General features: G+C 42.0%; 1 protein-coding gene across 1 annotated transcript; it reads left to right on the top strand.

The window, feature by feature from the left end:
* The first annotated feature begins 1081 nt into the window (after positions 1-1081).
* On the top strand, positions 1082-21298 carry LOC147629009 (Thioredoxin family protein). Its single transcript, XM_086812212.1, has 12 exons — positions 1082-1469; positions 15472-15539; positions 17097-17169; positions 17610-17628; positions 17745-17864; positions 18036-18105; positions 18549-18592; positions 18767-18808; positions 20291-20350; positions 20450-20517; positions 20643-20700; positions 21026-21298. Exons 1-12 carry the CDS (start codon positions 1168-1170, stop codon positions 21131-21133), a joined length of 1032 nt encoding a protein of 343 aa, XP_086668338.1. The 5' UTR covers positions 1082-1167; the 3' UTR covers positions 21134-21298.
* The last annotated feature ends 672 nt before the right edge of the window (positions 21299-21970 follow it).

Consider the following 21970-nt stretch of genomic DNA (forward strand, 5'->3'; position numbering starts at 1 on the left):
CCGGATCTTTTACGTTTATCACCGACTCTGCTTCTGTAACTACGATTAGGATGACGGGATCTTTTACGTTTTACAAAGATTTCTATTTTAGCCTCTATATACACTTTGACATGTGTACTGTAACTACGATTAGGATGACGGGATCTTTTACGTTTGTCACCGACGCTGCTGCTGCTCGAGTTGAAGGTACATAACTATGCAAGTGCTAGCTTATGTGTTTTCAATAATAGTAATACTAAAGTTATTTACCGAGGAAAATATGCAGATCCCTTTTAATGGAGATCTCTTGTCTCTACTGAGTTGACCTCCTTGAGACGCAAGTCTTTGTGGGTACACATTCTAATCTTTTGTTTTGCTAATTATTCTTTGTGAAGAAGAGAGTGTTGTTTGGTTCATGCATGAGTGAGTATAAGGGATGTTCTTTTTGTAACAAGTTCATTCCTAATGTGGCTATGTTTATATTGAAACTCTATGTAGATGATTGGTTCTTCGATGGAGAATACATTGGTTCATGCATGAGTGAGTATAAGGGATGTTTGTTTTGTAACAAGTTCATTCCTAATGTGGCTATGTTTATATTGAAACTCTATGTAGATGATTGATTCTTCGATGGAGAATACATTTCGCTTGTGTTTTATAGGGTAGATCTTCATAGGGTTGCAGGGCCTTGCAGTCCAAATTGCATCACTGTGTCTTACTTAGGCTATCGAGAGCTTACTATAACTGGCAAGCTATTAGGAACGTTGATTTGAAAGTAGAGCTGGTAGTTTTAATTATAGAAATCATTGCAACATGGGCACAACATCACATAGACGTTACCTTTTTGATGAGGGAAGCTCTATGTGTGTAGCACACCAAGTTTTTGTGGCGCCATCTAATTCTACTTAGATACATTATATCTTTTTGTATATTCTATGAGTTTTTTTGGTGGCCCTTGTATAGGTTATGACGACTTTCCTATTTGGTTTTAAGTATAGTTCATTATATATTAGATGCATAGCTCAATATAAAAAAGGGCCAAAAAAATATTAGATGCATAGCTCAATATAAAAAAGGGCCAAAAAAATGTGATGATGTGGTGGGCAAAATCCACAGTGGAGGTGTGTTTGATGTCTTCTTATCTTAACGTGGGGGTCCATCTAGCAGCTTGCACTCTAATCAACGAAGATGGCGACGATTCTGCCATCGCTTGGCACAACTAATCACCTTCGTTTTTCTTCTGCGACATTGGTATCCCTACCCACAAGAAGAAGAAGAGGGCACAGCTATTCTCCCTCTGCAGAGCTCAAGGACTCCTCTGTGGCAACCGAAGAACCGACGACCTCCGATGGAGAGGACGCTTCTTCATCTTCGCCTTTCAAAATCCCGGATCCCCGACCGTTCTACGTCAGAGGCGACAAGCTGCTGGACATCCTGGGATGCTCGCTGGCCTTGCCAGTGCGACTAGGCAGCGGCGCCTTGGCTCAAGGGTATGCATCTGTCTGTGTATGTGGATAGAGAGAGAGAGAGAGAGAGAGAGAGAGAGAGAGAGAGAGAGAGTTACTGTCTGCTGAGGCCCAAGTCGGTCTATGAGACCCAAAGGACGATAGATAGTGCATTTACAAATAGTAGAGAGAGGGGTTCGTGTGAGAAAAGAAATACATTTATGTGTGTGTGTGTCCCTCTCACTCGACATACATACATACATACATATATATAAATATATAAATGTACGTTGAGAGAGAAAGAGAGCTGATGGTGTGAGAGTAGTGATTAGGGTGATGACTACATGAATCAGATGATAGTGATGAAGAAAGACAATGAGATTTTAGTGATACTCAGGATGGTGGTAACTGTGATAACATGAATGAGATGATCATGTTGAGGACTATGACTTGGAAGTAAGAATGGTTTTGAGGATGTTTGATGATGAGAATGATAATCATTGAATGAGAGGCAACAACAGGGAAGTTATTCAATTTACATTATTGATAATTACAATCCCAAGCATGGATGGTTGAGGGGAGAGAAAAGCTACTTTAGGAGAGAATCTTAATTGGTGGTAAATTTGGATGGATTGAAAAAACGACAAATTTCTTAATTGAATTTGGCTCCAAAGTTCTCTTGGCATAAGTTTGTTGCACCTCCCAAGCAGGTATGGTGGATGTACAAGTGTTGCATGAGGGAGCTAGTTGGTCACCTTCTTACCTTGTCATTGAGAAAAGTTCTCCCATTGTTCTTGCAATCTATGCTAGTATTCTTTAGAAGTGAACTGCTCTAATACCTCCCAACAAGGGTCCTGACACTTTGGAACCCCATGATGCCTCAAATAGTCCTCCCACGTAAACACAACTGGGATGGGTGACCTCCTGTGACTTGGCCCCCCACCCAATTTCCAACAGACTCTGCCAAGAGGCGTTCTGAACCAAGCGACTAGCTGGACAGTGTTTCAAGTGTGACTCCATCAAGCTCGCGTAGGATTGTCTAAGAACCTTGGCAGAGCAGTTTAAGGGGGAGGCTTCTTCAGAACCGGAGGAGCAGTTTGAGGAGGAGACTGCTTTAGAACTGGAGGATGAGTGTAAAGAAGATGCATGTGTGCACGTTGTCGTGCTATGGCACGTCTATGGTGTGAAACTATGCATATGAGACTATCAAATGCAAATCCAGATGCATGGGATTAAATGCTATGACGAGTCATTATATGATGCCCATGTACATATGTTCATATTGTAAATGAGGTTCAATAAGACGAGCCGAGGCTGAGTCGGGTCTCGAAGCTTCTGTATACGAGTGTGGTGTGAAATATGGAGCTTTATGCTTATGGTAGACCTTGCAGCAGGGAACACCCTTCTCAACATGTATGGCTAGTGAGAGCTACTTCAAGATGACTCTTGTGAGTATGGTGGTGGTGGTTCTGCTGTTACTCAGACTTCATGGGTAAGTGGGAAACACTCAATTATGTACATGGTCTGCGTGGCTATGTAAATGATGGTATGGGTGGCTCGTCAAAGAGCTATGTGAATGATGTAAATGGCTACCCATGTGCATGATGTGTAGTAGCTTCTCTATGGTATCGATGAGCCGAGTCAATGATTACCTCTTATGGGAGTGCAAGCATGATGCGTGCTTTAGTAGGCTTATGATATGAATATGATATTTGATGCTGCTTTGGTCCAAGCATATACATATGAGGAGTAGATATATCATGTGTATAGAAGGTAGTAAAGACGGCAGCTTGCGTGGCCATGACAAAAATAGAAGAGTAGCATGGGCGGGTTGTAGAGAATCAAGTTGGAAACAAGAGCTTGGTTATAAGCAAATGCAATGCATGGCAATCAGTTTACATATTTGGATGCAAGGACTCTGTGATCCAAGAAACGTCACAGTGGATAAATGCCGCAAGACTGGAGTTGTTTTTTAAGATATACGAGAAGGGAAGCTTGCGTGGCAGTAACGAAAAAAGAGATATCCGAAAATAATGAAAAAAAAGGTGGCGCAAGTGTTTTTCGAACTGGGGAAATACGAAAATTTTGCTGCAAAAGGGCGTGCGCCCGATTTCCTTGCGGGAAGGGGGAGAAAAACCAGAGAAGCGGGGGGCGCAGAGGAGATGTGTGCAGAAAATGATAACCAGAGGTGCCTTCTACCAGTGATTTTAAAATCAAATCGGCAGCTGCTGTATTAGGCATGTTGGGGTTAGAATTAAAGAGGAAAATGAGTACTATCTAAGGAGATGGTTTTCAAATCATACCTATTCTCTGCCTTGCGCAGTCTGCAGCGAAGCGACCATATAAGAATTAGCGAAAATCAAAGAAAAATTCGCTTTGTTTTACTTTCAGATAAGTGATTTTTTTTATTTTTGTTTACTATTACCTACGATTTGGAAAATCGTATAGTTTATAAACCTTTTAAGGTTTTGGAGAATGAGATGAATCTGGATTTGGAGAATCGTGGAATAAAAGCATCAAAAATACAGTAAGGTTCCTGGAATTTGGGTTTTGTTTTCTACTCAATTGGATTTTGGAATGCAAGTCATGGAGTTTCCTAAAATCACATGAGCATGTTATAGATATGCCATATGTCATCTTTTGTTTGTGAGTTGTTGGAATTTAAAAGCAGGCTTTCAGGAGATAAAGAGACACCTTGAAATGATGGAATTGGTGTCACTTGATGTATGTGATGTAAATGGTCACATGTATGTGGGAAATTTTTGAAGATTATGTTATGCCTACATGTGATTGGTTTGAGGGATTTGGAAAAAGGAGTCAGTAAATCTATGCTTGGAAAGGGACAAGCACTTGATACACAATTTATGAGCAATCATCAGGCTGAATTCGGGATGTATTGAGGTGAATTGGCACATGTTTATGCCATAAAAAATGAAGATGCCTTATGCTCCTTGGAGAGTTATGTGGGTGAGTTTCCTTGTGGAGATTAGAAGCTACTCTCACAGCTAGAAGTCTCGTACTTTCCCAGCGACACCGTCCACGTCACGACAGCTCTTTGGTGAACTCGACGTGAAACTGCTGGGGTGAGAGTGTGGTGAAATACACAGGGAAGCTATGGCTGAGAATCCTGAGGGACAGGGGGTTCATTTTGACCCCGGAGTTATGCAAATGTTTCAAATGTTTACTATGTATATGCAACAGCAGCAAGCTGCTGAGAGGGGACAAATTTCCACGACCAAAGCACTGCAATCAATTGCGAAAAAGGTGGATCAATTTGATGGTAAGGATATCACAAAGTACTTACGCAATTACACAAAGGAAATGGAGCTAAACAGGGTGATTGAGGAGGATATGGTTCGAAGCTTTGAGCTGGTATGTGTTCCTGAAATAAGAGAGCGCATAAGAGGATTGCAGACAGCACATGGTGGCAGAAATTGGGAGGAGTTCAAGCTTGCTTTAAAGGATGAATATTTCATGGAGGACTCTGAGCGGGTGACCAAACGAACTTTCTTGGAATGGGTCACAAAACCTAAAATGGGAATTTCTGCCACAGAGTTGCTAAGAGAGTTTGAGAAGCGCTATGCCCAGCTGTCTAGGATTGAGCGCACAACCTTGGACAGGGAAAAAACAGAGCTCTTCTTACAAGCAGCTGGGAAAGATCTCCAAGAAAAACTGGAAATTCTCCTTGAGGATAAGGATACAGAGCAGGGACTAAAGAGTGATTGGAATGATGTCGAGGATGCGGTCACCATGCTAGCAAAGTGGCAGCGAAGGAGGGATAAAATGGTGATGAGCTCGGCAACTCCTATAACTGCTGTTACCCCTGAGAATCTACCAAAACCAGCTGCTGCAATCCCAAAGGTAGAAGGGCCGATGGAAGAACTTATTAAGGGCATGCGAGACCTAAAATTGAAGATGTCCAGGATTGAAGAAAAGGGGCTACCATTAGGGCAGGCTTCTATGCAAAGGCCTCAAAGCAAAGAAGGGTTTACATACAGATGCATATGGTGTGATGACCCATAACATGCAAAGAAAGATTGTGCTAGCTATAAAGAAGCCCTCAGAAATCAACTTGTGTTTTTCAAAGATGGGAAAATCCACCTTACAGAGACTGGTCTTCCATTAAGCACAAACTTTGGGAAATGAGGGATGAAAAAGCTGGTTGAGGATATGGCTGCTAGTCATGCCATCTCTATGGTTGAGGCAGCAACCTATGGATTAAAGGCTGGTCAATCAAAGCAGGGATCTGAGAATGATGAAGATTATGAGAATGAAGATTTTTGGCCATCAACAATGGAATTAATTGCGTCAAAGAAGGTGTCTAAGCAAGCTTTGCATGAGGCAGGTGACTGTATACGTCTTGAGACTGGCTGGGAGGAGCCTGTGGATTCTTTATCTGTTCATGCCTACATTGCTAAATGCCAGAATAATGAGGCACAGGTAGAGGAGAAGCGTAAAAGGGAAAATGAGGAAGGAGGGCCATCAAAAAGAGTTACCTGTGGAAGTGAAAAGAAGGATCCTGGGCCATCACATATGCCTCCACCGCATAGCAGACCTCCACAGGAAGTATCAATGGAAGAAGTGCCAGCAAAAATGAAGCATGAGAAGGAGAAGGGTAAAGGGAAAAGTCCACTCTACAAGCTTCAATCTGATATTGAAGCCGCAACAGATCTCAAAAAGGTGCTTAAAGAGAGGATTCTAAACAGCAGGGTGGAATTTACACTAGGGGAAGTCTTGGGGCTTGCAAAGAAAGAATTCCATGATGAGATAATTGATATTATACGAAGGAAAAGGCAGTCCATAATTGAATCTATTCCATCACAAGGGGAGGGAAGCACTTCCAAGACTCATGGAGTACAGGTACAGAAAAAGGAAGAGAGAGAAAATGTGGTGGAATGTAATCACTCTGCTGATGGGGCACGACAAGTGCACTTTGTGGATGAGGATGATGAAAAAGAAGTTCTTACAAAGAGTCATTACTCCAGGAGCCATTGGGCAAGAGCAACCACTGAAACCCTTGTCAAGATAGGTGACTTGGAAGAGCCGTATGTCGCTCTAATTGATCATGGATCTGAAATAAATCTTATGGCTAAAAATCTCTACAACAAATGTAAGTGGCCAATGGATGTAGATCATGGGTGGATGATTAAAGCAGCTAATAACTCATCTGGAGAGCTCTATGCAGTCTGTCCAAATGTAAGGGTAACTATAGGGGATGTGAAAGATGATCAGAACTTCTTTGTTCAGGAGATGTCATCGTATCCCCTTATTCTTGGGCAACCCTACATTACAGCTGTGAGGATGGAAACAAAGGTTTTGGATGATGGCTCAGCATATGCAAGAATAAGGAGTAAAGATGGCAAGAAAGCTGTTCAGTTCTTGACAGTTTGCATTAACCATGAAAGGAACCGTGAGTCTCTTCGAGCACAGTCACTCCCAAAGATAAACAGAGAATTCATGAACTATAGGGAGATGAGGGATTTTGGCCAGGTGCCATTGTAAAGCGGTTTTTCAATGGTACAAAGGAAAATGAGTTCTCGCAGGACTCAATCAATGTAAATAACTTTTCAGCAAATTTTCAGGGATTTTCTAGCTATGGGTCACTGGTCTTCGTAAAAAGCAAGGATTTGAAGCGTGGTATGCGTCAATATGTACAGAATGTACAAAAAGGTTTTGAATAGTGTGGTCTTTTGGAGAAGGATGAGTTTATATCAGGTGTCCTTGATGAGGTGTCATTTGTGGATACTATGGGTGAGCTTTGTGCCATGGAAAGTTTATGCTTACAGGGTGGAAATGAGATGATAGAGGTGTCATCTGTGGGGATGTATGATATAATCCGGGAATTTGAGGAGATGGAATGTAAAAACATGAACTGCGAGATGGATGCTCATGTTGATACAAAGTATAAAACAGTTGCAAAGAAGGTGAAACCAGTTGCCTTGCCCTTGCCACCAGGAAGCAAGGAAAAATTAGATGAAGCCTCTATGCAACCGAATCTCAGAGATCCAAAGAAAATTGGACATAAGTTTACACAGGAAACCCTAAAAGAGCTGAAGATTGGTGAAAAGGATTTTCTGTTGCCAGTTGAAAGGGAATGCTTTGAGGAGATGCTTGTAAAACATGGGAAAGCCTTTGCTTTTCAGCCGCATGAGATAGGCTGTGTTGATCCAAGTGTAACAGCGCCAATGGTGATCTTCACTGTACCACATGTGCCCTGGAACCTGCGGCCGATTCTAGTACCAAAGGCTCTCTTGCCAAAGCTGATGGAATTACTAAAAGAAAAGATCAGGATGGGAATTTTGGAGCCATCATGTGCTCCATATTCCAACAGATGGTTTACTGTGCCAAAGAAAAATGGAACATTGCGCTTCATTCAAGACATGCAACCTGTAAATAAAGTCACGATCAGGAATGTGGGAGCAGGTCTGATTGTGGATGAGTTTGCAGAAGCATTTGCAGGAAAAGCTATATACTCTATGGGTGATCTGTATTCGGGATATGATCAGTTCCAGCTGGATATACAAAGCAGGGACTTGACCACAATGAAAACTCCTTTGGGATTGGTAAGAATGTGTACCTTACCACAGGGAGCCACCAACTCAGTGGCGCATATGATGAATGGAATGAATAAAGTCTTGCGAGACTTCATACCACAAATAACTATGCCTTTTCTGGATGATGTGCCAATAAAAGGCTGTGATGAGAAAGACAAAGATAGGGATTTGGATTCAAAAGGGTGCCGCAAGTTTGTGGCAAATCATATAAAGGATTGTGATATGATTCTATCCAGGCTTGAAGAGGTGAATCTTACTTTATCTGGACTGAAATCAGTGTTTGGGGTTGGTGAAGTGCTAATAGTGGGACATCTTTGTAGTACTAGTGGACGTCGACCTTGTCCAGCCAAGATAGATGCAATACAAAGAATGAAAGAGATATGCATTAATGTTACAGAGCTGAGGAGATTTCTTGGTGCATGTGTCTTTTATGTTATATGGATCCCACATTATGCACATGTAGCAAATCCTCTTTATCAACTTTTGAGGAAAAATCAAAAATTTTTATGGAGTGCAGCACATACTAAAGCTATGCGGAAGCTGAAATATCTGCTTCAATCATCACCTACTCTAAGGAAGGCAGATTATGAGTGTGGCAGGCCTGTGATTGTTACAGTTGATACTAGTCCTACCGGGATAGGATGGGCAATAGGGCAAGATGATAAGGATGATCACAGGTATGTAATCAGATTTGGAGCAAAGGTATTAAGCATTCGTCAGCGAAAATATCCGCAGATCAAGAGGGAGTTATGGGGAATAGTCACTGCTCTAAAATGTGAAAAAGAATATCTTATTGGGGCATCTGTACTTGTGGAAACTGATTGCTTGCCACTCCTTGGAATGATTGCAAGCTGCACCACTCCAGATATTGCTATGCTTAGGTGGATCGCCTATATCAAATCACTAAATCCTGAGTTTGAGCATATTGCAGGAAAAGATAACCCAGTTGCAGATATGCTATCAAGAGCTAGGTATGAGGATGAAGAAGAGATGATTAGTGATATTGATGATGTAGGTACAAAGTTCTACACTACTGCATATGCAAAAGGGGACCATACTTGCCTATCAAATGCACTTGAGTCTTTTACTGAGGAAATGTATGAAGGAGATTGGTTGCTTATTGGTCAATACTTGAGTACTCTGACAAGACAGGAGAATTGGTCTGACTCAGAATTTAAGAGGATCCGCAGAAAAGCATATGGGTATTTTCTAAAGGATGGGTACCTGTGGAAGCATCCTAAGCAGAGGAATGCTATGCCACAGAGAGTCATATGTGATAAAGAGACTCAAGGGAAGCTCATGAAAGAATTCCATGAGAGTCTCTGGGCTGGACATCGAAGTGTGTGGGCCACCTTTACCAAAATAAAGGAAAGATATTGGTGGAAAGGAATGTACAAGGATATTTCCCAATATGTGGAAACATGCATGGTATGTCAAATGTACTCAAATGTGCGGTATCGTGATGGCTTGCAACCAACCTACCCACCTGCCATGCACTACAAATGGGTAGTGGATCTAGTTACAATGCCTTTGGGAATTTGGCAGATGCGGTACATAGCACTTGCAAGAGAAGATTTGACAAATCAGGTAGAGGGACGTGCTCTTAGAACAAAGAGTACGGAAACAGTATGCAAATTTCTCTTGGAAGATGTGATTTGCCGGTATGGTTGTGTTGGGAAAATAACAGCTGATAGGGGTGAGCTAGATGTTGAAGAAGCAAGGGAATTCTTCTCTAGAATTGGCATCAAACTGTCCCTAACATGTGCTTACAATCCTGAGGGCAATGGTAAAAGTGAGCGAGGACATCCTCCAATCATTAAAGCTTTGGCTAAGGCATGCAGAGAAAAAATGCGAGAGTGGCCAAGGCTGTTACCATATGCTTTGTGGGCTGACCGTACAACTCATAGCTCAGTGACACGATATATGCCTGCAGAATTAATGTATGGTCAGAAGCCAGTAATGCCAGTTGAAGAAGTAGTTCCAACTTGGAATGTATTACCCTGGGTGGAAGGATTGAACAGGGAAGACCTCCTTGCATTGCGAATAAGGCAGCTGGAGAGGAGGCCTGAAGATGTAGAGCTTGCTAAAGCTCGTTTGAAAGATGCAAGGTTGAAAAATAAAGAAAGATTTGATAGAAGACACAGACTTCGGCCAAAACCTATTGAAGAAGGTGATTGGGTCCGAATGTATGATAGTAGCCTTGACAACCAGTTCACTGTTCAAAGAAAGTTTGCAAAAAGATGGTTTGGCCCTTACATTGTCAAGCATGTGCATGGAAATGCCACGTATACCCTGTGTGAGCTTGATGGAACAGAGATAAAGAATCTTGTAGCAGGCAAAAGGATCAAGATGTTTAAAAGAAGGCTTGACAGTGATCCTTTTGATTCACAGGGAACTCTGGATGAGAGGCTTGATAGTGATAACATGGATATGGCTGAAGAGGAAGAGGATGATTTCCCTAATAATGTAGAAGATGAAGACGACATCCAGATATATGTGGATCTTGATGATGATTTGGCACATACCAGAGGATGTGCAGGTTTAGAGGGGGTGGATGTCGTGCTATGGCACATCTATGGTGTGAAACTATGCATATGAGACTATCAAATGCAAATCCAGATGCATGGGATTAAATGCTATGACGAGTCATTATATGATGCCCATGTACATATGTTCATATTGTAAATGAGGTTCAATAAGACGAGCCGAGGCTGAGTCGGGTCTCGAAGCTTCTGTATACGAGTGTGGTGTGAAATATGGAGCTTTATGCTTATGGTAGACCTTGCAGCAGGGAACACCCTTCTCAACATGTATGGCTAGTGAGAGCTACTTCAAGATGACTCTTGTGAGTATGGTGGTGGTGGTTCTGCTGTTACTCAGACTTCATGGGTAAGTGGGAAACACTCAATTATGTACATGGTCTGCGTGGCTATGTAAATGATGGTATGGGTGGCTCGTCAAAGAGCTATGTGAATGATGTAAATGGCTACCCATGTGCATGATGTGTAGTAGCTTCTCTATGGTATCGATGAGCCGAGTCAATGATTACCTCTTATGGGAGTGCAAGCATGATGCGTGCTTTAGTAGGCTTATGATATGAATATGATATTTGATGCTGCTTTGGTCCAAGCATATACATATGAGGAGTAGATATATCATGTGTATAGAAGGTAGTAAAGACGGCAGCTTGCGTGGCCATGACAAAAATAGAAGAGTAGCATGGGCGGGTTGTAGAGAATCAAGTTGGAAACAAGAGCTTGGTTATAAGCAAATGCAATGCATGGCAATCAGTTTACATATTTGGATGCAAGGACTCTGTGATCCAAGAAACGTCACAGTGGATAAATGCCGCAAGACTGGAGTTGTTTTTTAAGATATACGAGAAGGGAAGCTTGCGTGGCAGTAACGAAAAAAGAGATATCCGAAAATAATGAAAAAAAAGGTGGCGCAAGTGTTTTTCGAACTGGGGAAATACGAAAATTTTGCTGCAAAAGGGCGTGCGCCCGATTTCCTTGCGGGAAGGGGGAGAAAAACCAGAGAAGCGAGGGGCGCAGAGGAGATGTGTGCAGAAAATGATAACCAGAGGTGCCTTCTACCAGTGATTTTAAAATCAAATCGGCAGCTGCTGTATTAAGCATGTTGGGGTTAGAATTAAAGAGGAAAATGAGTACTATCTAAGGAGATGGTTTTCAAATCATACCTATTCTCTGCCTTGCGCAGTCTGCAGCGAAGCGACCATAGAAGGATTAGCGAAAATCAAAGAAAAATTCGCTTTGTTTTACTTTCAGATAAGTGATTTTTTTTATTTTTGTTTACTATTACCTACGATTTGGAAAATCGTATAGTTTATAAACCTTTTAAGGTTTTGGAGAATGAGATGAATCTGGATTTGGAGAATCGTGGAATAAAAGCATCAAAAATACAGTAAGGTTCCTGGAATTTGGGTTTTGTTTTCTACTCAATTGGATTTTGGAATGCAAGTCATGGAGTTTCCTAAAATCACATGAGCATGTTATCGATATGCCATATGTCATCTTTTGTTTGTGAGTTGTTGGAATTTAAAAGCAGGCTTTCAGGAGATAAAGAGACACCTTGAAATGATGGAATTGGTGTCACTTGATGTATGTAATGTAAATGGTCACATGTATGTGGGAAATTTTTGAAGATTATGTTATGCCTACATGTGATTGGTTTGAGGGATTTGGAAAAAGGAGTCAGTAAATCTATGCTTGGAAAGGGACAAGCACTTGATACACAATTTATGAGCAATCATCAGGTTGAATTCGGGATGTATTGAGGTGAATTGGCACATGTTTATGCCATCAAAAATGGAGATGCCTTATGCTCCTTGGAGAGTTATGTGGGTGAGTTTCCTTGTGGAGATTAGAAGCTACTCTCACAGCTAGAAGTCTCGTACTTTCCCAGCGACACCGTCCACGTCACGACAACGTCTTAGCTTTTTTCATTTCTCGGGTTAAGCACACACCCATGGTGCTTCGTTGCACAAGGCCACAGGTAGTAGAGGCACTAACAACGGAAGTTTTAAGCCAAGTCTTTGAGGGAGAGTCTTCATAGTCGCTATTTGCACTAAGTGGAGAATTTTTCAGTGGCGGTTGCTTTAGTATTTTGGGGTTGTTCAGGAGGACTCTTCTCCTTTGCCTTTTGCATTGGGTGAAGTATCTTCAATGTCTGATGTCGTGGAGTCACCACATGAGGACATATCATCAAATTTGTCTTCTTCCTGGGAGGATTTGCTAGTGGGAGTATCTTCACAATACACAGATTTCTTGGAGATTGTATTGATAACAATTTGCATTTTGACTTCCGTGTATGAGCGGATGTATTACTTGGATGTTGTAGTATCTAGTTCATACTATGCATAATGGAGTTGATAGTTATATAGGCTTGTGGGTTGACTACCATGAGTATATAACATGCACGTTCCTAAAAGGTGAATTTGGGCATGTTCTTGGATTCATCTAGGTATATAATTCAGCCGTATTAGCGGACATGTAGATTTCACATTGTGAATTTTTCATCCGAGTTGCGGCCAGTTGATATCGTGCTTATTCTTTCTATCTTTAGTGGTGCATTTTCCCTATCAACTACTTATTTGCTGTACTAATTCTTTCTATTTGCTACTTCCCTTAGTGCTAGGCTTCATTATGGTTGAGTCTGTCGTGCATCTCCGGAGGTTTGACAGAAACTTAGTATGAAGGCCTTTGTGTGAATATATGCTCTTATGTGTGTGTGTGTGTGTGTGTGTACTTGTGTGAGAGCATATCTTGATACAAAGTTCTACACCCACTATTGGGCACTGATGACGTTAGTGGGGATGTCGTAGTATCTAGTCCATACTATACATAATGGAGTTGATAGTTATATAGTCTTGTGGGTTCACTACCATGAGTATATAACATGCATGTTCCTAAAAGGTGAATTTGGGCATGTTCCTGGATTCATCTAGGTATATATATATATATACTTGGAATATGTACCACAGGATGATGGTCTAGACATACAAGTGCTGAGCAGGACCGCTTGAAAGTTGATACAAATGTCCAGGCAGCTTATTAGGCCAAAAGCCAATGCCGAACATAGTTAGGACATTCTCTTGAGATAGTGTCTGATTACCCATTGTCTGGGCAGTCATATGGACAAAGGGAACATTGTCTGAAGGCACCGGGCATGGATGAACCAAATATGGGAAAATGGACCGCTTGTGAGTAGTCAATTGTGGACATACTAGCACCTTGAAGGGGCTGAAGCTGGCCGGCCAGTACCAAGCGAGAAAACACAGCTATATATATATATGCAAGTCATGGGAGGTAAGCCTAGTCTACTACAAGAGCCCTTCCTCACTATGTAAAGGTTGATTGGGAATTCAGTGCATCGGTTGCAGAGACTAAAGCAAAACGCAAGTACATTGAAGGAGAAGAACCCACACAAGCCAAAGCTGTCCCAAATCAGCAGAGAGCCAGTGTAATCAGCATCCAAGGATCCACAAGCATCCACCCCAAGCAAGGACCGACAGCCCATGTGCAAGCTTGCCGATGGCCATGTTGGAGCAACAAAACACAGCTCTCACTAGATCAGGCAAATCAGCAAAACCATGGCAACATCTTATGCTTTGTGTGATTCAGGGGTATAAGCAGATACACCGCTTGTCAGTTTAAGTGGGTGATTGGAACCTGTTGGGTGTGTTGGCACCGCTGAGGGTTAGGGCTAAATGCTAATCTGAGAGTAAGGTTAGGACTTAGCTGATCTTAGGAGCTCATAGGACCCTAGGCGGAAGGCTAGGGCTAGCAAGGATGCGGTCTGTACTGGTTTTGGGTCGGGCTAAGAGTAAGACAATGGCTCATTCCTTGAATATATCAAGCCTATAAGCGACGTAGTCTTCCTGCCCAAAGGTGTTACAACTTATGGCCGCAATGAACTAAAAAGGCTAAGTTTAGGGATGACTGCAAATTAATAGCCAGGGCTGGTCTATAAAAGAGTACCTATGAAGGAACACATGGGTGGAACATCTGTCAGGAGTGCGGATCCTTGGCGCCAGGAGGTCTTCATGGGGTATGTCTTTGTGGTATGGGACGCCAAGGCCTGTTGCCGTGGCAGAGTTGACTTGAGGCAATCTAGACCTCAGGCTTGGGGGTGGTTCCGGATAGGAACCTATAGCTGGGTGGTGGGCAGCTAGCATGATTTTACCTTGGTCGTCGTTGCCGGATTCAAAGCTAGAGGGTTTGAGGTATGCGTGATCCTTACATCCAGCTCCTGGCCAGGGCTGTCTGTGTAGTAAAAGGTGGAGAAATAGGGATCATAAGCTCTCATGAGTCCTCGTACATGCTGTCCATGCTGAAATCGTGTACAGACATTGTTGTTTTTGTTTGGTGCCTACCATTTTCATAACCAATGTGTCTCAGGGACTTCAAAATTCATCACAAGCGTGCACCTTCAGATGTGCATCCTGAAACATCATTGTTGTGGGTCTCTGTCTTGTTATATGCATAGGGCTCACAATGACTAGCAGTCTGCTAAAGCCTAACCCTATCTTTCATGATCCCCCAGTAGTTCTGGCGCATGCATCCTTGTCTTGGGATGATGCATCTTGTGAAAACAGTTAAACAGTCATGGCATTTCTTTCATATATATATATACTGATATTTTCAGTAAGAGCTTATTTATCGTAATGGAATATAACTTGCAAATGGAATTTCGGCTTGCCAAAGGTGCTGACGGTAGTGGGAGACCTAATTTGACCTACCTTGAAATTGGTATGATTCTGCAAGTTTGTCAAAGTAGCCATTTGTTCGACCCCCCAAGAGAGAATGTTGGCTTCAAATCAGTGACACTCAAAATATGCACACGAGCAAGAGACTGCCGTCTGGCCTTTTTCTTAAAGACACGGTCTATGTGCTTGAAGATTTCTAGGGAGTGTGGTTGTAGAACTGATAACATGTAGACATCATAGGAAACTTGTTTGATATTTTTTGCAGCTATAGAGCATCTTGGGTTTCTGAGGCAGAATTTCCTCCTGACAATTATGCTTCGTTCAGTATTGCAGGTGTGTACCAATATTCGTTTTGCTTATGCGCTGGCTATGACAATGATCTCAAAGAGTGTGTGATGTGATAAATGGATGCTTTTGAATGACAGTTCGAAATTGGCAGTTTTGAGTTTCTTTCCTGGATAAGGCTGGCCATGTTTTTGCTATAAAGATGTCTTGTTTAAGTTTTGGCACCAGAAAGCTAGAGAAGTCTTCTAAAGTTAATGTAAAGTCCAGCATCATTCCACGACTGTTGTTAATTTAATAGATGCCTTTTCAAACAGAAGAAAGAAAGAAAGGTTTTAAATGCTTTCAGGGGGTGAATTGACCCACCAGAACAGGGATGATACAATGTGTGAGTATTGTGGTGGGATATGCTTATGTCATCTCCTGTATAACTTAAACTAAGCATAGCATATGGCGTCCTATACCACCAGAGTCTGCTGGCTGTTCAGGCCCTCGGCAAGACTATCTATGATCCGCCATGACGGGAGGAGTATGACTACTCTTGGTCCAAAGCATTGACCAACCATTATTCCATAATGATAATAACCCATACCTGCTTTAATAGTGACTACTGCTGATATAAATAACCATCCAGTCATAAATGGTTTTATTAGTTATGATCCTTAGCCACCTGTACCAGCCTGCTTTCCCTAATCTCAGTCCCCCTAACCCATACCTCACTTACATAGTGATTACTGCTGCTATAAATAACTATCCAGTCATAAATAGCCAGTGGTCATGGATTTATTAGTAATGATCCTTAGCTACCTATATCAGCCTGCTTCCCCTAATTAGTGTGTTGCTAAGTAGACTGTGACTGACTGTCTCTAATTACAATCTATGTCTCTCAGATTCTTAAGGATGTAGATTGGGATATGTTGAGGGTTACATGTGGTACAATCCTGTTAGAGATGTGGGTATATCAATAAGGCTCCCTGGCTATTAGTCATAGGGTGCCCGCCTTGGTCATAAAACTGCCTGCTCCTCACTGGAAGCTGTCCGTCTGAAGATGGGATTCAATGCAATATGGCACTATTGAGTGTCTGCTGGTTATGTCCCATGGGTTGCCTTGTTGGCTTGGAGTTTTATCTGTGCCAGTTTGTTGGTGGGATCTGCAGTGGCCCTTGCTTTTTTGATCTGATTATGCTTTCCTCCTAGATTCTCTCTAGGAAAATAGAGTGTGTAGGATCAAACTGTTAAGAGGTCTGTTGCTAGCCTACTTGCATTGTATTCTCCTTTTGATGGGTCGTCATGCTGTGTAGCCAGGGACTTTATTAATCTATAAAACCATTTCTCCCAAAATAAATATAAATATAAATGTAAATTATATATGTGTGTGCGTGTGTGTGTATAGCTGATTTTGGCAGGGGAACCTTGCCTTATCATTATCAGAAGTTGGGTTGTGGGGATGCTTTGCTGGGCTGTATGTATATACTTCGTTCACTATGCATATGGGTAGACTGGGTTCGGTTTTTGAAGTAGGTGTTTTTTAGAGTGGTGGAGTTGCTCTGTGTTGCTCTGTTTCATGTCTTGAAAGTTCCCTACAAGTTGCAATGTTTTGCCTTACAGGTCTCAAATTGAAAGAGACATCTAGTGTTGGGGCTCGACCTCCAAAGCCTATTGAAATCTATGAGTTTGAGGGGTTTGTACTCTAAACTGTCACAATGTGCTCTTAATCTACAAGTTTCAAGGATGTGTACTCTTACCTATTACAATTTACCTTCTGATGTGCAAGTTTGCTATCTCTTATCAAAGGACTTGAGCAATTGATGTGATGCTTTTTGGCATGCATCATAGTTTCAAATTCCTACCAAGTATTATTTTCCTTTAATTAGAAATCAATGAATTGTATCAGCATGCCCTTGCTCAGGTGGCTGTTGTACCATGCTGCCCAGCCAGGGGTGTGTGACACCTGTGACACGCACATACGCGTGCGTGCGGGTGCGCGTGCACGCACAGAGAGAGAGAGAGAGAGAGAGAGAGAGAGAGAGAGACACGAATGTATCTAACTCTGAGAAAAAGAAATTGATTTATTGTGCTTTTTCCTGAGGACGCATCCTGACTATGGCTGAGTTACTGCAGCTGTCCCTTCTGTCGTAAGGTAAGCAATTTGCTTTGATGTCTAGTTTGATCATTTTTCTTTTCTGTAAGGTTTACATATTTGTGCTTTATATAGCAGATGGGCTGTTGTATTTTCTTGTGTTTGTTGGGAAACAGGTCCGAGAGATTGTGTCCATATTGGCCTTGGATGTGCTTTACTATCCTTGCCCTAAAGATGGGCCCAACTTTAGACCTAAAGCAATCGAGCTTGGTGGCAAGAAGCAGTTTCCTTATATGGTATATTCGCTTACAAATCAATGCAGTACTGAAACGGCAGGATCCAGGAGGGGGAGTAGGTGGGCAGGGACAAGGGGGAGACCTGTGGATTAAGATAGAGCTTATTCGTCAATGGGTAATAACTTTGCAAAGGGGTCTGTTGAAGGTGCTAAACATGAGCTGTTTGGACAGGTAGATCCAAATACAGGAGTCTCAATGTATGAATCAGATGATATCATCAAATATTTAGTAGAAAAATATGGTAACAAATCCTAGCTTCTATACTTAGTGTTCAGCATGCATTCTATTTGGCATGGAAATGCCTCCACAGTCTATACCTTCAGCAAGTTAAAAATTCATGGTGCCTCTTTTTCCATGTTGCCTGGAATGCAGCTATGAATCTTGCCCACAATGACGTTGAGGCAGTTTGCCCTGTCCTCTGCCACAAGGGTTTCATGGTTGGTGTGCATGGGGAGTCTGTGTGTGTGGGCGTGCATATAAAATGAAGAACACGCTTACAAGCATGCACAGTTTCATGGTTGGTGTGCATGGGGAGTCTGTGTGTGCGGGCGTGCATATAAAATGAAGAACACGCTTACAAGCATGCACAGTTGCACACAAGTGAAAACACAAATCACTCTGCAAGGTTGAATGCATCCTATTTGCAAGGTAGTTAACTTGTGTTCTGATGGATTTTGCCTTTAGGTGATGGGAAAGTACCGCTGATGCTCTCACTTGGAATTGTTACGGTATGTCAGTTGAATTGTGCCTTGAGTGGGCTTGTGTGCGCAAAGTACAGGTCTTTACAATGTACTATGAAACCATTTCAAACTAGGATTTGTGAACCACAGATGTTATTATTTCCTATTCTGGAAGTTTTTCAGAACATATCTTTTCAAGGTTTTTTCTTTTGCATCTTACAGACGTTGACAGCAGGTCTAGCCATGGTTGCACGAATGGGAAAGGTATGGTGTTTGTCTTTTGGCTTGGTTTTGATTGAACAGTTTTAAAAAGTTTTACATGGCTTCTAACTGATTGCATAGGCACCCTAGTTTTAACCTTCATAGTGAAGCTGACCCTTTTCTCTGAAGAAGTGATAGAAATGAAGCATTCTAAAAGGTATTGGGGAGTATGGAGTACTGATTGATCAGGAGGAGATGCCACCTATCAGGTCTTGAGGAGTCTGCAGACGGTTTTGAACCTGGAGTTGATGGCAACATCAACAACAGATTCACAGAAAACCTTGCCACAGTGGTGGTTGAAGTGGTTATCAGATCAAAAGTTACTTAAATATCACAAGCTCCAAAAGGACAGCCTTCAACACAATCAACAGTGCGCAAGGGAAGGCGTGCAGGGTCTCAGAAATGGTGTAAACACCACCATGATGTTTGCAGAGGAGCCCTCAGCAACGTTCATGCTCTTCAGCAGCTGCGTTTACACAGGAAAACCTGTTACAGGATGTGTCTACACAAGAGTGTCTCCATAGGGAGCAGGAATTACCTTCTGAGCCTAACCTGCAGCCATGGTCGTGGTCGGAGCATACACATCCGTGGAGATATGGCAGATGGGAGTTTGAGACAAAAATCCTGGGGAACAGGACAATCATTTTTTTTATGAAAGGGATGGAAGACCAACAAAAGATGAGGGAACCTGTAGACATGGAGGGATGATGGACGACCAACCATGGTCCACGGTCAGCAGATTCTTCCACTTCAGACAAGAGCATCTTCCTCTGGTCAATTCTAAGCAGGAGTACCTCTCAGAGGAGGGTGTCACCTTAGGGAGATTTCAGGTTTTTTTAAATGCCTGTGTAAAACTTTGCTTGGATTGGGGTGTATGTGTGGGAAACTAAAGGTTAAAGTGATTGGTAGTGACTACTACAGCTCTCTATTTGTGTGCCGGATCCTGACAGCAATGAGAGACATGAAGGCAGGCTGCTGGTTATGGATCAAATTTGGCATGTGGTCACTGAGCAGAGGAGGAAGGAACTGGGCATTTATTACTGGAGGAAGGATCAAATTTGACATGTGGTCACTAAGCAGAGGAGGAAGGAACTGGGCATTTTCTTCTGGAGGATCGGGTTACTTGACTTGCATGCCCAGTCAAATTGGAAATGATCGGAAGACGGACTCACTGTGATTTTCTTTGATCACTCTTGGGCTCTCATGTGGGCTGGCGTCAGCATTGCCTTTGATGAGGTGCCAAGGTGTCACCTAGGAGGTCCGGCACATTGAAAATATTGACACTGGTAGTCCTGATGGCTCTTGGGCAAAGGCTATAACAGATTTCACGAATCCCATCAGTCTACTATTTTTACTGACTGCTTTGCAATAAATCAGTCATAATTGCTAGCAGTGTGACCCTTTTTATATATTCAATCAATTAATGCCCCTTTTGACATGATACTCCTGAAGTTTTGTTTCTTATTTTTTATTTTTTTCTTGCAGGGGAGTAAATATGTTCCTGCAAAGCTTCCAGAAAAGCCTCTAGAGTTATGGGCGTATGAGGTGAGACATTCTTGATGTCTTTTAGAAGCAAAAACATGTCTGAGGATAGCAAGGTTCTATATGGTATGCTGATTTCTTATCTTAGATTTGTCATGACAGGCATCTCCATTTTGTAAGATCGTAAGGGAGGTGCTGGTTGAGCTGGAGTTACCTCATATTTACCATAGGTAAGAGTGGAAATGGTAGGGACCTTTGTTCACTGACTTTTGTTGGTCAAAAGTCTCTCTTCTTTGGATCAAATAATTATTTGGCTCGAAGGGTATGTTGAGACATTGTTTGCATTTATTTACAGCACTCCTCGGGGCAGCAACAAGCGTTATGAGTTATTCAAGCGTGTTGGGCATTTTCAGGTTTCCTCAAGCTGCTTATCAGTATAGTAAGGCTGGCTACAGAACAGGGCCTCCAAGCAGGCATGGGCCCCATTGTGACTGCCCACTGTCATTAGTGGGTGGGCAATCTTGGCTGTTCAATTCCCTGTCTGTCCCAATGTTCTGTATCCAGTCTAAGGTTTTAAGAGATTTACATCTAGGGCTTGTTGATGTCTGTGTATTCACAAAAAGAGAATTAACCATTATAGGTATTAGGTACATGCGTCCTTGGTGAAGGTATCTTTGTCCCTCTTAAAGTGTAGAAGGTATATAAGTATGCGTTGATATGCCATAATGCATATTGCAGGTGCCATACTTGGAGGACCCGAATACTGGAGTGAAGATGTTTGAGAGTGCATATATCATAGAATACCTGCAAGAAACGTATGCTCTACCTAAGGGGGCGCCAGCATGATTTGTTCTTGTATTTTATCAGAACATGCCCTTGTTGTGTGAACAATTCTGTATTGTAGAAGCTCTAAAAGTATACAGTTGAGTGTTTTCTTTTGTTTGCATTCAAGACAGGTTCATGTTATTCATCTTTGTAACCATGAGTGCTTCTTAAGATATCTTGAACTCTTAATTGAGAAGTCTTCAATGGTTTTGTGAAGGATTTAAAGAGCATGTTCTTCTTAGTTGAACACCTATGTTTGGGGTTTTTAAGCAATGCTTTGAATGGTTATATAGTCTTGTGGGTTGACTACCATGAATATATAACATGCACGTTCCTGAAAGGTGAATTTGGGCATGTTCCTGGATTCATCTAGGTATATAATGCTTTGAATGGTATACAACTGTGGCTGCCATGGCACATGTGGAATCTTTTGGCTTGTAGGTTCCAGCAATTTCCTAGTTTCACATGGTGGGTAGGCTTATCAGTCTACGGTGTTTCATGGGTCAGAATAAGGGCAGGCAAAGAAAAAGGTGAGAATGGCTTTGAAAATTCAAATATGCCAATTGTATTGTGAGATACCAGCCAACATCAGTCTTTTTTCACCTTGCTGTAACTTTACAAAGATGGTTTTGTATATTCCAGCCAACATCAATCTTTTTTCACCTTGCTGTAACTTTACAAAAGGCTTTTGTATATAACAATGCCATGAACCGAGGTTCTGTGAAGGCTATGAGGCCAGAATGAACTCTTTTGAAGAGATGAACCAAGTCGAGGATGGACACCCCCTTTCATATAAAGATAATATGTATGCATGGCACACACTTGAGTTCTGGAATGAAATCTAAAGACAGGGTAACA

Source organism: Cibotium barometz, chromosome 18 (assembly GCF_041138505.1).
Source record: "Cibotium barometz isolate CiBa-2024 chromosome 18, ASM4113850v1, whole genome shotgun sequence".
Classification (NCBI taxonomy): domain Eukaryota; kingdom Viridiplantae; phylum Streptophyta; class Polypodiopsida; order Cyatheales; family Cibotiaceae; genus Cibotium; species Cibotium barometz.